At 44.8% G+C, this 18,103-nt stretch overlaps 1 protein-coding gene and 1 long non-coding RNA gene across 5 annotated transcripts in view; both read right to left on the reverse strand.

Moving 5' to 3' along the window:
- Positions 1-11,457, reverse strand: part of fam222ba (family with sequence similarity 222 member Ba) — a 157,927-nt gene extending 146,470 nt beyond the window's left edge. Inside the window, exons 1-3 of one of the 4 annotated variants that reach the window (XM_061897985.1) lie at positions 9,405-11,456; positions 8,224-8,336; positions 1,486-6,733 (exon numbers count right to left, since the gene is read on the reverse strand). In XM_061897985.1, the coding sequence (XP_061753969.1) occupies positions 6,716-6,733; positions 8,224-8,336; positions 9,405-10,647 (1,374 nt within the window). In that variant the 5' untranslated portion in view covers positions 10,648-11,456 and the 3' untranslated portion in view covers positions 1,486-6,715. Of the gene's footprint in view, positions 1-1,360 lie in introns of those variants that run through there. The other 3 variants (XM_061897983.1, XM_061897981.1, XM_061897980.1) reach the window with 3 other exon arrangements.
- Positions 11,458-13,750: 2,293 nt separating this feature from the next.
- On the reverse strand, positions 13,751-14,179 carry LOC133550559 (uncharacterized). Its single transcript, XR_009806314.1, has 2 exons — positions 14,082-14,179; positions 13,751-13,975 (listed from the first exon to the last, which is right to left on the reverse strand). It is a non-coding gene; the product is annotated as an uncharacterized LOC133550559 (long non-coding RNA).
- Positions 14,180-18,103: the final 3,924 nt, after the last annotated feature.

Consider the following 18,103-nt stretch of genomic DNA (forward strand, 5'->3'; position numbering starts at 1 on the left):
TCCGGTTCACTTCGTGCGAGAGTATACGAGAGACTCACAGAAAGAAGCGCGATGAAGTTGTGTTCTATTTTCCACAGTTACCGATGTTTTGTTTCCCGGTGCTGTGAGGCATTGTACTGAACCATCCTTAAAATAAACCATCATCTTTCTTTTATATACAACTGGAGTATTCATTGAAGATGAGTGAAGAAAGAAGAAACCTAACAGTTATATTTTTATTTTACTGTTATATTTGTATTCCCATTGTTGCTTTTTATTTTTTATTCTTATTGTAATATTTCTCTATTTTGTTTCCATTTAAACCCCCATTATTTACATTTTACTTTTTTTAAATTGATCTCAACTCTGTACATTGCTGCTGGAATTTTAATTTTCCTGAAGGAACTCTCTTGAAGGAATCAATAAAGTACTATCTATCTATCTATGTACTGTCAGGATTGCCGTATGTATGGCTCAGAGAAAGCGAAATCAAACCTATTTGTAATTGGGACAAAAAACCTAAAGTTAGAGGCAATTAAGGACCACAAGTCCTCAAAAAGCCACTTGCAAACAAACGATCAGCAGAAAAGTGAGGAAGACGGCTCCCTCAGAGCTGACAGCTGCGGTCAAGGCACTGACTCAATAAAAACAGCGCAGTTGGAGAGGATGAAGCTCCTGTTTCGGAACGTACACGCAATTGGAAAGAAGATGAGACCCTTCTCTGACTACGTGTGGATGTGCGAGTAAGTACCAACCTGCTTTAACGTTAGTAGATAACTAAAGTACAGCACAGTGACAGTGATATGTAATGACACTACAGTGGAATGGATTACAGTTAGGGTAATAACTCGACAGCACTTTGATGTGTATTCTGTACAAGTTCAAGAACCATTCTTATGCATTTTCTGAGTCTTTCACTTTTATTTTAGGCACAGATATTTGGGCTGGTAAAAAACCCCTTTGGCAGGTGGATTTGGCTGGTGGCCAAAAAAGTTAACTTCAGGCCCTGGTCGCTGCAAATACGCAATTTTAAGGAGTCACGGGTGGGACCTGATATTCAGCTGGGAATGTGTAAACTGGTAAATAAACAAGACATATATATACACTATTAGCCACAAATACACCCGGGTTATATTTAATTAATCACAAATTAATCCCGCATAACAACCACCTCCCCCATCAAGTCCATCTAACGCGCCAATACAAATCAAAACCCCCTCACAACACACACAATCCCACAGCCCAAAGTGAAGTTCACCTCCCTAAAGTTTAAACCACACATATATTTCCCCAAAGTTACATAAGAGCCGTGTGCACAGCGGCATGCACGTACGGGCGAGCAATCAAATGTTCGGAAGCCTCAGCCGTGTACTCACGGTACCGTGTCTGTGCATCCAATTCAAAAGTTCTCCTGGTAAAAGTCTGTGTTGTCCAGGTTTTCCACAGTGATGAGGATCGTGCGTTGTGGTGGAGATGTAGTCAAACTCTCATGAGACACACTTTACCTTTGGTCTTGTAGATATATTTATTGTATCGGCAGCATCGTAAATGTGCTGCCGCTTGACACACAGATTGAACTCATGACCCCGGAACAGGAAAAATAGGTGTCAGGTAACACAGAGGTAAACACTGCCCTCTAATGGACACAATGAGTAAGGGCGTACAACAGTACAACACTTAACACCCCCACTCGCTCTTAGCTTATTGTGGTACATTAATTTTCATAGAAAATAAAACAACAACACATTTTGGCACACAATATGCTTTTCTTGCACTCTAAGTGCCAAACAAATACTGAGCAAACTTCTTCAGTTTTAGTTTAGTGGCTGGTTTTGTCATCAAGTCAGCAATCATGTTGTCAGTAGAACAATAATCCAAACATATTCTCCCACTGTTCACAGTTTCACGAATGAAATGATATTTCATATCAATATGTTTGCACCTTTGTCGGTTTACTGGATTTCTAGCTAGTGCTATAGCTCCCTGGTTGTCATTGTAAACCTTGTGTGGAGGTTTCCTGCGTCTCGCCCGGCTTCTGTGGAGGTTTCCTGCGTCTCGCCGGGTTCTTCTGACCACAGTATCACACAGCTCAGGATACAGGTTTGACACAGTATTTAATACATCTTTTACTTTACACAATTGTCTGTCTGTTCAGCTTCTCAGGTTTGACACAGTCTTTAGTACATCTTTTACTTTACACAATTGTCCGTCTGTCCAGCTTTTCAGCTGTCTCTTGTTCGTCTCTGTGCCTCTGTCCTGCGTCCTCATGCCTCCCCCCGCTTCATGGTCTCCAGCGCTGCTAATAAAGGGAACAGGTCATTAGATAACTCGTTCCAGCTGAGGTATCCACTCACCTGTTGGCTGCTTCATGGCCGGCCCCTGCACACACCCCGCCCGCAGGGGACGTGTGGAACACGCCCCACTCCACATGCCTCCACCGCCAGACACAGGCCGGGCACCCGTCCGGCCGCGCCCACTCCCCCTCACCCCCCCCAATAGCTGGGCGAGAGAGGAAGTCCGCCACGGCCATCTGCGCTCCCGGCCTGTGGACCACCCGGAAGTTGTAGGGTTGTAATGCAAGATACCACCGGGTGATCCGCGCATTGGCGTCCTTCATACGGTGGAGCCACTGGAGAGGTTTGTGATCTGAGCAGAGACTGAAGGCTCAGATCAGCAGGTAGTAGCGGAGGGCCCCGACCGCCCACCGGATGGCGAGGCACTCCCTCTCCACCGTACTGTACCTCGCCTCCCGGTACGACAATTTCCGTCTGATGTACAGTATGGGGCGATCGACTCCCTCCACCTGCTGAGTCAAAACGGCCCCCGTCCCCGGCCCGACGCGTCCGCCTGCAGACAGAAAGGAATGTTAAAATTTGGCATGCGCAGTACCGGCTCCTCACAGAGTGCTTTCTTTACCTCCTCAAACACCTGCTGGCACCGCTCCGTCCACTGGACCAGGTCTGGAGCACCCTTTCGGGTGAGGTCCGTCAGTGGGCTGGTCAGGTCTGCAAACCGGGGAATAAATCTACGGTAGTAGCCCGCCAGTCCCAAAAACGGCCTCACCTCTTTTTTAGTCTTGGGGGGTGGACAGGGCGCATTTGCCGCCGTCTTGTCAACCTGTTGCAGCAGCCTTCCCACCCCCAAGTGGTACCCCAGATACTGTACCTCCCTACGGCCAACCGCGCACTTCGCAGGGTTGGCGATGAGCCCCGCCCGCCTCAAGGACTCGAGCACCGCCCCCACCCGCCGCAGGTGATCTTCCCAGCTGCTACTCTGGATGATAACATCATCCAGGTAGGCAGCCGCGTATGCAGCGTGGGGTCGCAGCACCCGGTCCATGAGGCGCTGGAACGTGGCAGGGGCACCGAACAACCCGAACGGAAGCGTCACGAACTGGTATAAACCTTCCGGAGTGGAGAAGGCCGATTTTTCCCGGGACTCTGGTGATAAGGGAATCTGCCAGTAGCCCTTGGTTAAATCCAGTGTCGTGAAAAAACAAGCAGTGCCCAGCCGATCCAGAAGCTCGTCGACCCGAGGCATTGGGTACGCGTCAAAACGTGACACCTCATTCACCTTGTGGTAATCCACACAGAACCGCACAGACCCATCCTTCTTCCCTACAAGAACGATAGGGCTGCACCATGCGCTGTGGGATTCTTCTATTACTCCTAACTCCAGCATGGTTTTAATTCGTCCCGCACTATTTTGCGTTTCTGCTCGGGAAGCCTGTATGGCCGAGACCGCACCGTAATCCCCGGGCTGGTCCCAATATGATGTTGGATGAGATCCGTGCGCCCGTGCCGCGAGGAGAACACATCTGCATAGCGCCGCTGTAACTCAGCAACCGCCGCTCTTTGAGCCAATGTGAGCTGGTCATCACAGGGAAGAGGAGAAGAAGAAGCAGAGTGCGGGATCTCTGGCCCCAACTCCTCCTCCTCTCTCACTACCGTCACCATGGAGACAGGCTCGGCCTCCCTCCATGCTTTCAGTAGGTTTACATGATAAATTTGTAAGCCTCCACCTCGGTCCGAGCGCCGAACCTCGTAGTCCACATCATTTACCTGCCGTGTGACCTCAAAGGGTCCTTGCCACTTTGCTAGTAATTTTGAGCTGGAAGTTGGGAGTAGTACAAGTATTTTTTCTCCCGGTGAAAATTTTCTCAGCTGGGTTCCCTTGTTGTACGTACGGTTGCTGGGCGCGGAGCAGATTTTCGCGTGACAAATGCCCCACCTGGTGGAGTTTTGCTCGCAGGTCCATAACTTATTGTATTTCGTTTTTACTGCGGCTTGAACCTTCCTCCCAGCTTTCTTTAATTAGGTCCAATACGCCGCGAGGCTTCATGCCGTATAATAACTCGGAACGGTGCAAAACCGGTAGAGGTCTGGGGTGCGTCCCGCATCGCAAACATTAGGGGATCCAGCCATTTATCCCAATTAGGTTTGTCCTCATGCGTGAACTTACGGATCATGGTTTTCAGCGTTTTATTAAACCGTTCCACCAGCCCGTCAGTTTGTGGGTGGTATACACTGGTGCGGATCGCTTTAATCCCCAATAACCCGTACAGTTCCTTTATCGTGCGTGACATAAAGGACGTGCCTTGGTCCGTCAAAATCTCTTTCGGGATTCCGACGCGGGAAATGACCGTGAAGAGTGCTTGCGCCACACTCTTGGCAGAGATGGAGCGCAGCGGCACTGCTTCGGGATACCGCGTTGCGTAATCCACCAGAACTAACACAAAGCGATATCCCCGTGTGCTTGGGTTAAATGGTCCGATGAGGTCCATCCCAATTCTTTCGAACGGGACCTCCATGAGTGGTAATGGGCGCAAAGGGGCCTTCGGGACGGCCGCCGGGTTTACCAGCTGGCAATCCGGACAGGCAGCACACCAGCGGCGTATGTCTGCCCGGATGCCTGGCCAATAGAAACGGACCATGACCCGATTGAGTGTTTTCTCGTACCCCAAGTGGCCAGCGAGGGGATTGCAGTGCCCCGCCTGGAAAACCCTTCCAGGCGGGGTTTTGGCACCAACAACTGGGTGGAATCCTCACCTGTTTGAGTGTCACGGCTCACTCTATATAACCTATCCCTAATAATCACAAAGTGGGGGAATACCTGCGTTTTCCCTGGGCGCACCAGCTGACCGTCTATGCAAACCACCTGGTCCCAGGCCGCGCGCAAAGTTTCATCGCGGGACTGCTCAAGGGGAAAATCCTCCGTGGACTGCCAGCGGAGGGCCGGTGGGGTGTCCCGCGAAGCCCCTGCCGGTTCGCCAGCGAGTACTGCACGGATATTCCCCGGTCCTACAGTCCGTGAACGCATCCCCACACATTGTGTCACTAACCGGTTAAACCCCGGCCAATTTGTTCCTAAAATTATGGGATGCGTAAGGTGCGCGCTTGCGGCAACCTTAACATTATGCTTTTGACCTTCATACCAAATTTCCACTGGCACAATCGGGTACTCGTGCACATCCCCATGAATACACCTAATTCTTCCCAGTGTCGCCTGCCTCAACACCCCGGGTCGAACCAGGTTTTGGTGCATCATGGACTGTTTACAGCCCGAATCCACCATTGCCCGGTATGTACTCCCTTGTATTCTTACTGGGACACAGTACGTCCCCCCCGGATCGGGGGCGGGTGTTGGGATCCCGACAACCCGCATCACTGGGTGCGTGTGTGTGTGTGTGTGTGTGTGTGTGTGCTTGTGTTGATTGTTCAAGGAGGGGACCTGATCCTTGCTTCCCGGTCCTCCGGCCAGGTGAGGGCGCCACTCCAGTGCCCGTCGGTCTGGTGGTGGGAGTCGTCAGCGTGGAGCTGGGATGGGCCTTTCCGCTGCCTTCGTTGTGTTGTCCCTCTGGACCGCTAGGTGGTCCTCAGCCAGTGCCACTGCTGTTTTTACCTCCGTTGGACGGTGGTATCTCACCCATGCTGCGGTCCTGGGCGGGACGGCGTCGACAAAGTGCTCCAGGAGGATTCTTTCAACCACTCGAGGATCTTGACCATTTGGTTGAAGCCATCGGTTCGCCGCGTCCCTCATTTACTGCGCCAGGATGAATGGTCGGTCTTCTTGGCCCAATTTCATCGCTCGGATCCTCCTCCGGTGACCCGCCGAGCTGCTGCCGACCCGATTTGGATGGCGTGGCGTAAGTTGTCGTACTGCATCCTGGCGGCTGCCGGGAGGGCCACCGCCACTCGCTGTGCCTCCCTCACCAGAAGCGGCAGCAGCTTCACTCCCCACTCTGCCTCTGGCCATCCGCATGAGGTCGCCGTGGCCTCGAAGACATCCAGGAAGGTGTGGGGATCTTCTGCCTCCCCCATTCGCTGCATGGATGTTGCTGCTCCCCCTCCTACCGTGGATCTGTCCATCAGCTGCTGGATTAGCTGCGTCTGTTGCCGGCTTGCTGCCGATACCTCGGCAAGCACTTGCCCGAGTGCCTCCAGGGGTGATGTGGTGGACATCGTCGTGGTTCGCTTAAGTTGGGGGCCAGTTGTGGAGGTTTCCTGCGTCTCGCCGGCTTCTTCTGACCACAGTATCACACAGCTCAGGATACAGGTTTGACACAGTATTTAATACATCTTTTACTTTACACAATTGTCCGTCTGTTCAGCTTCTCAGGTTTGACACAGTCTTTAGTACATCTTTTACTTTACACAATTGTCCGTCTGTCCAGCTTTTCAGCTGTCTCTTGTTCGTCTCTGTGCCTCTGTCCTGCGTCCTCATGCCTCCCCCCGCTTCATGGTCTCCAGCGCTGCTAATAAAGGGAACAGGTGATTAGATAACTCGTTCCAGCTGAGGTATCCACTCACCTGTTGGCTGCTTCATGGCCGGCCCCTGCACATACCCCGCCCGCAGGGGACGTGTGGAACACGCCCCACTCCACACCTTGGTTTGTGCATACTGACACTTATCAATACCCTTGAGTAACTGTTGTAAATACATACACTCCTGTATGGCTGACGCTAAGGCCATGTATTCTGCCTCGCAGGTAGACAGTGCAACAGTTGGTTGCTTTTGACTTTTCCATGAAATTAGTGCACTTTTCTCACTTAAACTGGCACAGTACCCTTTGGTGCTACGTCTGTCTATGACCTCAGATGCCCAGTCAGCATCACTGTGGACTATTAGACCAAGTTCACCTGTGTCATCCTTTTTAAAACATAACCCACGGTCTCTTGTACCTTTAAGATACCTGAAAACATGTTTTACAGTGTTCCAATGGTCCTCATTTGGCTCAGCAAAATGCTGGGAAAGTTTACTGACCACATTACTTAAATCTGGTCTAGTGCAAGTAGCCAAATAGATCAAACTTCCCACTGCCTCCCGATAGATCTTTGGTTCTTCCATTTATACAGCATTTTCTGTGTACTCGAGTTTTGACTCGCATGGGGTCTCTCTGGCCTTACAATCCTGCATCCCAAATCTGGAGAGGATTTTGTTTACATACTTGTGTTGTGACATTGTGACTTGGTCCTCTGACTGTTTAAAATCAATCCCTAGAAAATTGTTTAACTTCCCCAGGTCTTTCATTTTAAATCTCTCAGTGAGAATCACTTTGACATTTTTCACAACCTCCTCATTGTTTGCAGGAATTATCAGATCATCTACCCACACAATCAAAATCACTTTTTCCTTTTCTGTTTCCCTTGTGTATTGGCAGTTATCAGCAAGATTTTGATCAAAACCGTTTTCCGTGAGATATGCATGCAAAAGAGAATTCCAGTTTCGACCTGACTGCTTGAGACCATATAAGGACTTCTCTAATTTGCATACTAGCTTCTCTCCTGTTTTTGACTTTTTCTCATAACCTTCAGGTTGTTCGAGATAAATCTCACAGTCAGTTGGTGCGTGTAGGTATGCGGTTATCACATCCATTTGATGTAAAACTAGATCTTCCTGCACTGCTTTTTGCATGATTACTCTGACTGTTGTCATTTCAGCAGTAGGCGAGAATGTTTCCTCATAATCGATGCCTTGTTTTTGGCTATAACCTTTTGCAACAAATCTTGCTTTACACTTATCTGACCCATCTGTATTACTCTTGAGTGTATACACCCGTCTACCCCCCACTGCCTTTTTGCCTGGTGGTAACTGAGTGATTTTGAATGTATCATTCTCTTTTAGTGACCGCATTTCGTCATTCATTGCATTTATCCATTGCTGTGACCTGGTTGATCGTATGGCTTCCTGGTAATTTTGTGGTATGTCGCAAACTGCTCTATAACACGAGTCTACACTAGTTACCATGTCTGCTGTGTCTTCCATGTCATATTCCTGTAGGCGCACAGGCCTTCTCCTAACTCTAGGTGGGTTCTTTCTTTCCTGACCCCCAGCGCTAGACTGTTCACCGTCAATCTCTGAAACAGAAACATCATCTTTAACACTTTGACCTGATGCGTTTCCCATTTTTTCATCATTATTTTCCTCACTGTCAAGGAACCTGGGGTGTACCTCTCTGTCCTGATACTCAGTGTGTGGCCCATGTGTTTGTGTTTCTTTTTCGTTGACTGTCTTGTTTGTAAATTTCACTAGCCTGTGTTTTTGGACCATTTCTATGTCTGGATAATACACAAGATAAGCTGGGCTGTTCTTGTCGTACCCGATAAAACGACCCTGCTCACATCTGGGATCTAACTTCCCTTTCTCCTGCGTGTATGCAAAACACACCGTTCCAAATTTTTGAAGTTTGGACATGTCTGGCCTCTTGCCTGTGAGCATCTCATAAGGTGTTTTCTTTGTGCGTTTACTGTAACATCTATTTCGCACATAGGCAGCTGTCTGTACAGCATAATTCCACATTTTGTCTGGTAGTTCACTGTCAAAAAGCATACACCTGCCCATCTCATAGAGGGTTCGCCAACTTCTCTCTGCCGTGCCATTTTGGTGCGGCGAATAGGGTGCAGATGTCTCGTGCTTAATCTTATTTTTGGTTAACAGTGCTTTGAATTCCTTGCTCGTAAATTCAGTACCATTATCCGAACGTAGACATTTAACTTCCCCAAAAGGGGCGGAGTCTGCTAAGAACCTTTCTGTAGCGTGTACTGCATCACTTTTGCATTTGAGAAAATATACAGTCATAGCACCTGAATAGTCATCCGTAAAGGATTGTGCATATTTGTGACCTTCTAAGCTTGGGTTTCTCATAGGACCGGCTAAATCTGTATGTACCAGTTGTAGGGGCTCTGTAGCCTTTCTGTCTGGTTCTCTATTTCTTGTCTGTGTGAATTTACCCTTTGCACATATTTCACACAGCTGTGTTGGCCTGGCCGCACTCCCTCTGATTTTCATACCTCTTACCACCCCCATTAATTTTTGTACATCCTCATAATTGCAGTGACCCAATATCTCATGCCAGGTTTGCATGTCGTGGCACATATTGCATTTATCTACATTTTTCTGTACAGTTGGTAAGTAAAACAGATTACCACTCTCATAGAAGTCGAACCTGTCCCCTTTCTTGGTGATCATGTGGCTGTCTCCCTTCTTGAATGTCACTGTCGCCCCACCGTTTGTTGCCCTTGCCACTGAGAAGATGTCGTGTGGGTAGGTCGGTATATACAATGCATCCTGCAGCTGCGCTCTTTGTTGGCGTCCTTCATTGTCTAGTGGATAGATCAGCGCCGTCTCTCTGCGTTGCGCCATCCCACTGCACTTGGTCCCATCCGCCAGCTCGATAGAATGGGTGTCGGGCTGGAATGTGTTGTCAAAGCTCTTGAACTTGGCGATGTCGTTCACAATATAGGATGTCGCTCCGGCGTCCATCATTATCCCTTTCTTCTTGACGTTGACAGATGGCCTCTCGTCTGTTGCATGCTTGGCCATGAAACATTGGTGCTCTTCGTCGATGTCCTCCTTTTCTTCTGCAACTTTTCTGGCTCCGTCTTTTCCCTTTTTCCTGCATAGAGACTCTGAGTGTGTGTTACTCTTGCAGTGACTGCACCACACTTTCTTGGTATACCTGGTTCTGATATGTCCTTTTTCTCCACATTTGTAACATGTCAGAGTGGCTTCCCCTTCCTTCCAGTGTGTCTTGGTGCCTTGTTTGCTTTGCTTTGTGTTAGTCTTCATCACACTGTCTGCAGGTCCGGTTGTCCTCATCTTCTCAGACTCTTCATAAACCCTCAGTCTTCTCTTGAAGTCTTTGAATGTCAAGTTGTCCTCATTTTGTGTAACGTGGACAGCAAGTGGTCTGAATGAGTCTGGCAGTCCATTCAAAATGGTAGCCACAAGCAGCCCGTCACTCATGTTCTCTCCTGCATCACGAAGAGCTGAAATTATATTCTCAGCCCTTATCATATAATCAGTCACAGTCTCATTACCTTCCATTTTTATGGTGGTCAATGAAGTGTACAGGTTTAGAATCTTGGGCTTGCTCTTTCCAGAATAATGTTCTCTTAATAATTTCAAGGCTTTCCTTCCATCATCGGCGCCGTCATGTCTTATCAATGATAGACTCTTATCATCTAGTGCGTTCACTAGTTGAGCATAACAATCTGCATTCTTCACTGGATCTGCCGCTATGGCAGCCTCGCCAGTGGGCTCTCTCAAAATGGTGTCTTTTAGCTTCAGGATGTGTAAACGGCTGAGGAATCTTGTTTCCCATAAATCATACTTATCTTCTGTTCCATCAAAGACAATCTGCTGTTGTAGCATTCCTGCTCCGGCCATTTTCACTTGTATTCTTTTTATAGTTTGCTATCTCCAAAATGTTGCTCAGGCTGTGGCTTGTAGAGTCCTCAATTTTCGCGGGGTTCTCTCGGCGCCATCTTTATCCGAGCTCGCCTAGTAGCTTCTCCTGGCTAACAGTTCTTCTTACTTCTGTTACCTTTTTGTTGCTCTAGACTTGCGTTACTGGGCCCATAACCTGATGAGCATCGTGCGTTGCGGTGGAGATGTAGTCAAACTCTCATGAGACACACTTTACCTTTGGTCTTGTAGATATATTTATTGTATCGGCAGCATCGTAAATGTGCTGCCGCTTGACACACAGATTGAACTCATGACCCCGGAACAGGAAAAATAGGTGTCAGGTAACACAGAGGTAAACACTGCCCTCTAATGGACACAATGAGTAAGGGCGTACAACAGTACAACACTTAACACACAGGCCAATGATAAGTCACAAAATAGTCAAAAAATGAGTGTCCTTCCATAAAGTGGCTCCCTAGTAAAAAAAAAAAAACGCTGTGGCTGACAGGTGCTCCAGGAGGTGTGTGTCGTCTACTTCCGCTTCCGCCCGGTCTGATAGCACCGGATGCCTTTTATATCTCCACATTAATTTAGGTTACATTTTTTAATATTAATGTGATTATTTAATAGACCTGTAACAGTTTCACAATAATTAAATGGATGACATAAGTATATATAATTAATTTCCCAGCTGAGCACAAGTTAATTGTGACTGGCAATATTTATTGTATATCGATAAACCCCTATGGCCAATACAATATATATATATATATATATATATATATATATATATATATAGACAGTGGGGCAAAAAAGTATTTAGTCAGCCACCGATTGTGCAAGTTCTCCCACTTAAAATGATGACAGAGGTCTGTAATTTTCATCATAGGTACACTTCAACTGTGAGAGACAGAATGTGAAAAGAAAATCCAGGAATTCACATTGTAGGAATTTTAAATATTTTTTTTTTTAATTATGGTGGAAAATAAGTATTTGGTCAACCATTCAAAGCTCTCACTGAGGGAAGGAGGTTTTGGCTCAAAATCTCACGATACATGGCCCCATTCATTCTTTCCTTAACACGGATCAATCGTCCTGTCCACTTAGCAGAAAAACAACCCCAAAGCATGATGTTTCCACCCCCATGCTTCACAGTAGTTATGGTGTTCTTGCGATGCAACTCAGTATTCTTCTTCCTCCTAACACGACGAGTTGAGTTTATACCAAAAAGTTCTATTTTGGTTTCATCTGAGCACATGACATTCTCCCAATCCTCTGCTGTATCATCCAGTCCAGACCTGTCTCCCATTGAAAATGTGTGGCGCATTATGAAGCGTAAAATACGACAACGGAGACCCAGGACTGTTGAACGACTGAAGTTCTACATAAAACAAAAATGGGAAAGAATTCCACTTTCAAAGCTTCAACAATTAGTTTCCTCTTTTCCCAAACGTTTATTGAATGTTGTTAAAAGAAAAGGTGATGTACACAGTGGTGAACATGCCCTTTCCCAACTACTTTGAATGAATGAATGGTTTATTTTGAGCCATGCAAACAAAAAAAGAGAATGACATAAAATACAAACGAAATATATAAATACATTATTTTTACACCTACATTGAAAACATTAGATGTGACTAATCTTTTGTAGATGTCAAGATTGGCTCAAAAGGGAGTGGGAAGAAGTAAACTTATTAGGTCCCACCCCTATACATATACAATATATATTTACAATATATAATACAATAATATATATATAATATAATTCAGTTCAGTGGTTGCTGCGTAGAGGCTATATACTATCTATATATAATACATTTAAATTCACACACACTTACATATATACACGCATACACACACATATATACACACATACATACAATTTATATATATATATATATATATATATATATATATATATATATATATATATATATACACATATATATACATACACATATATATATATACATACATATACATATATATATGCATATACATACATACACATACACACATAATCACATACATACACAAATGCATGTACCCAAAATACACATTAGTCCATCATACACACACACACACACACACACACACACACACACACACACCTATATAAATACTATATATATATATATATATAATAGTATATATAATATACACTTTGGCAAGTTTTGTACGCAATATCTGAACAGCATGGAAAAAAGCATTTCACTGTGATGTAGTCTGCATGTGACAAATAAACTTTAACCTCGCATGTGACAAATAAACTTTAACCTCGTGTTGCAGCCATGAAATTCTAAATGAATTATTTGCAAAAAAAAAAAAAAGTTTATGAGTTTTAACATCAAATATATTGTCTTTGTAGTGCATTCAACTGAATATGGGTTGAAAAGGATTTGCAAATCATTGTATTCCGTTTATATTTACATCCAACACAATTTCCCAACTCATATGGAAACGGGGTTTGTAGTTGATGCAAAAGTTTGTTTTCTTAACATCTTGCCATCCAGTTAAAAAAAAAAAATATATATATATATTTTAAACAATAAAATGTATAAAAAATGTATATAATTGGTCAATGTCAATCAACATTAATTTGATAAAAAACATCTTTTGAAACATTTTTACAAACATTTAGATTAAGGTTAACCTATAATACCCATATTGAAAATAATAAAGCTGTTCATTATTTTTTCATTAATATGTGTAATACAATACAATATATATATTACTAAATATATGTATATATTTTTTCAAATTTTGTGATTATTCTAACATGTGTGTACTCTTTACTAATAGGAAAAATGATTTTTAACAATAAAAATAAGTCCATATTTCTAAAACCATCCAATAAACTGTTAGATCATGTACCTGAAATTGTTCAACAAAAAATCTATTTCTATGAGTGTCCGTCTTTGTCCCTTTGTCTTTTGGACTATATTTCTGGATGCCCACTATGGTGGACGAAGATGTGGAGTAGAACAGCAGTAATTTGATGACGCATTGTGCCGGTTGAAGATAAAGCCAACTGTCCTTGAACGCCTCACACGAACAAGCCAAATAAAGCACTTTCAACACATTTGATTGGAGAACTTTTATTTCACTGCAGCACAACTTCACACAAATATTAACATTAAAAACGGCCGCCGCTTGCTTCAAACCCCGCCAGGTCCAGCTGATGTTGAGCGAGAGCCGTGGAACCCTTACCATTACTAAAAGTTAGTAATGGTAACGGTTTGACGGCCACTCCTCTGTGTTGCGTTCATGGCGGCTTCCTCCTTCCAGATGATGAGGGAATGTCCCCCTGGATAGTACATCATCTATACTGTAGTGTCTCTTCATTAAACTTACAGTATAAGATGATATCCTGTCCAGGGCACAAGTCATCATAATTTCACAATCATACTCACGTTTGATTCTGGAGAATCTCACCAATGTTTTGTCGTCCGTGTGCTGTTTCTAACTGGGCCAGGCTGTCCTGGCCTTGACTTTAAAGGCCTCCTCAGCTCATTTGCATACAGAATGACATCTGGGGTTGGACTTTTTGGGTCTTATCATGTCCTGAACTGCTGGCCTCTGCCCACACCCACATTTATTTATTTAGTCTTCTTGATAATATTACATCCTTTTTAATAGGATTCTTTATTTGAATCTTATGTGGCCCTGTTTTAACAAAGTGGAAATTGTCAGCATGGTGACTATCTTGACAAGTCTGACTTTCCCCACTTATAGTCTGCAATTGAGGTTTTTATCCGACATCTGTTTGCATCTCTATCAAACTTTTCTCATGGCCCAAACTTTTAATCTCTTACCAGGAGGAGAAAGACCAATACCAGTACCAATACCAATACTAATACCTACTCAGTGGCCTCATGGTTAGAGTGTCCGCCCTGAGATCGGTAGGTTGTGAGTTCAAACCCGGCTGAGTCATACCAAAGACTCTAAAATTAGGACCCATTACCTCCCTGCTTGGCACTCAGCATCAAGGGTTGGAAATTGGGGGGTAAATCACCAATATGATTGCCGGGCGCGGCCACCGCTACTGCTCACTGCTCCTCTCACCTCCCAGGGGGGGATGGGTCAAATGCCGAGGACAAGTTTCACCACACTTTGTGTGTGTGTGAGACAATCATTGCTACTTTAACTTAACCAGGTGTGTCAGAAACGATTTGTCGCGGCCCCGAGTTTGTGTATCGTTCTAACATGAATATTAGAGTGTAGCCACAAATACTGACAATCTACCTGGGGGTCACTATTTGACAAGAAGGGTTGAATAAATTGAGCACAACACAAGCTGTGAATACTTCTTATGTAAGTGATGTACATTATTCGTTTTATGTATGACTATTTTTACATCGGAAAACATTGGGATTATTTGGATCCGAATTTTGATAATAAAAATAAATGATTCCATTTTGGATTAAGGCTGTAACATAATAAAACATGGCAAAAAGTCAGAATGTGTCTTCGATCATTAGACCAAACCCGACCTGTTTCCATGGTAACACTCCCGAGATAGGGTGTGGCGCCTGGGAGGGTACATCATGGGCGCTCCTGCAGGCCAGATAAAGAAACCATCAGGGTGGATCAGTCTTGCGCTAACTTATCTGCTGCAAAAATGCTCGCCTTTTTTTCAGCGCATTTCAACCCCCAAGCGGCTTCAGGGAGTCCAAATGTTTTGCTTACATTTTGTAAAGGAATCACAACTTCTCTTGTGTCGCGGCAACATGACGACTTCACGGCAGGGGAAGAACTCTTCTCTTTGGTGTTGTTTTAGGAACTTTTCCTGATGCAAAAAAAACTATTTTCCTCTGAAAATATTTTCTATTCCAGTCCATCCATCCATCCATTTTCTACGCTTATTCCCTTTGGAGTCGCGGGGGGCGCTGGTGCCTATCTCAGCTACAATTGGGCGGAAGGCGGTGTACACCCTGGACAAGTCACGACCTCATCACAGGGCCAACACAGATAGACAGACAACATTCACACTCACATTCACACACTAGGGCCAATTTAGTGTTGCCAATCACCTATCCCCAGGTGTATGTCTTTGGAGGTGGGAGGAAGCTGGAGTACCCGGAGGGAACCCACGCGTTGTGGTTTGTGCAGGCCCTTTGAGACACTTGTGATTTAGGGTTGTATAAATAAACATTGATTGATTCACGGGGAGAACATGCAAACTCCACACAGAAAGATCCCGAGTCTGGGATTGAACCCTGACTACTCAGTACCTTTGTATCGTGAGGCAGATGCACTAACCCCTCTTCCACCGTGAAGCCCTCTATTCCAGTCGATATTTCAAAAATAAAACGAGAAAAGTCACATGGATACAATAATTTTCACTTTTGGAACATGAAATAAAGACAAAATCATTATTACTGCATTTAGTTGGACTTCCACTTGGCCACACCTCATTTTGTTCTTTTGATCACCTTTGTCACAGCATTTATTGAAGCCAGTAAATATTAAGGATTAGGATGAGAACGCAACAATTATTGTTGTTACGATCTAGCTCCAATCCTATCTTGCCAATTGTATTGTACCATATGTCCCGGCAAGAAATCTGCGTTCAAGGACTCCGGCTTATTAGTGATTCCCAGAGCCCAAAAAAGTCTGCGGGCTAGAGATTGTTTTTATTCGGGCTCCAGTACTCTGGAATGCCTTCCCCGGTAACAGTTGAGATGCATACCTCAGTAGAAGCATTTAAAGGCCTACTGAAATGAGATTTTCTTATTTAAACGGGGATAGCAGGTCCATTCTATGTGTCATACTTGATCATTTCGCGATATTGCCATATTTTTGCTGAAAGGATTTCGTAGAGACCATCGACGATAAGTTTGCAACTTTTGGTCGCTTATAAAAAAGCCTTGCCTGTACCAGAAGTAGCAGACGATGTGTGCGTGACATCACTGGTTGTAGAGCTCCTCACATCCTCAGATTGTTTACAATCATGGCCACCAGCAGCGAGAGCGATTCAAACTGAGAAAGTGACATTTTCCCCATTAATTTGAGCGAGGATGAAAGATTTGTGGATGAGGATAGTGAGAGTGAGGACTAAAGGGAAAAAGACGAGGGCAGTGGAGCGATTCAGATGTAATTAGACACATTTACTAGATAATTCTGGAAAATCCCTTATCTGTTATTGTGTTGCTAGTGTTTTAGTGAGATAATAAAGTCATACCTGAAAGTCGGAGGGGTGTAGTGACCCGCCAGTGTCTCTGAGGGAAGCCATGGAGGAGCCAAGAAAGTCGCAGCTGCCTCTTTGACAGCTGCAGGAGGAACGACACAAGCTCCGCTCATGTTTACGGTAAGAGCCGACTTATTACCACAATTTTCTCACCGAAACCTGCCGGTTGACATGTGGTAGAGAACCATGTTTGCTTGACCGTTCTGTTTCATATTAAAGCTTCACAACAAACAAAGAAACACCGGCTGTGTTGTGTTGCTACAACCGGCTGCAATCCACCGCCTTCCAAAAACATCTTTGTTCTTTGTAGTCTCTATTATTAATTGAACAAATTTCAAAAGATTCAGCAACACAGATGTCCAGAATACTGTGTAATTATGCGATAAAAACAGACTACTTTTAGCCGTGATCGGTGCTGGGAGAACATGTCCGCTACCACCCGGCGACGTCACGCGCACTGGCGTCATCATTCCGTGACATTTTCATTGTTACCCACATTTGCGGTCTTCTCCAAGGTTTCTCATAGTCATTCTCATCGGCGTCCCACTGGGTTGTGAGTTTTTCCTTGCCCTTATGTGGGCGTTGATCCACGGATGTCGTTGTGGCTTGTGCAGCCCTTGAGACACTTGTGTTTTAGGGCTATATAAATAAACATTGATTGAGTGATAGCCCTGGCAGTGGACCAAAGAAAAATCCTTTGGTGAGGTTCTGGACATAGGTGCTAATCCAGGACTTTATTATTACAGTCTTGATAAAGATTCCAACGTTTTACGATAAACATACGGTATTTGACTCAGTATTGTATGCATGTTGAGCTTTATACCACCGGCCCCGGCAGCCTCAGCCCCATATACCAATAGTCTCGATACCAAGGGCAGTATCCGCATTGGATTAATACTTGCGGAACGAGATGGTTTTCTGTTTTTTGTTCTTGTCTTGGTCGTTTTCTTAAATATATTTTTAGTTTTGTTGGTTAAATGTATTGTACATATAACTAGAAATTTCCAGCAGAAATTTTGATGGGCCTACTATCTGTGCCGTGGACCTCTGGCCGGTGGTCGCCTGAAGTCGGTGTACTTTTAAGAGGGTACCGAATCTGTGACTTTTTAGGCATAACCGTAAAAAATGAGCTATAGAGTTAGCCTAAAACATTAGCACCCCAACATTAACATGCTAACACGTAGTATGTGTGCTAACAGTTAGCATGTTTCACATACCAAGTTATGTGACTCCAAGGCTGCGGAA

The sequence above is a fragment of the Nerophis ophidion genome, linkage group LG04 (assembly GCF_033978795.1).
Source record: "Nerophis ophidion isolate RoL-2023_Sa linkage group LG04, RoL_Noph_v1.0, whole genome shotgun sequence".
In the NCBI taxonomy this organism is placed as follows: Eukaryota; Metazoa; Chordata; class Actinopteri; order Syngnathiformes; family Syngnathidae; genus Nerophis; species Nerophis ophidion.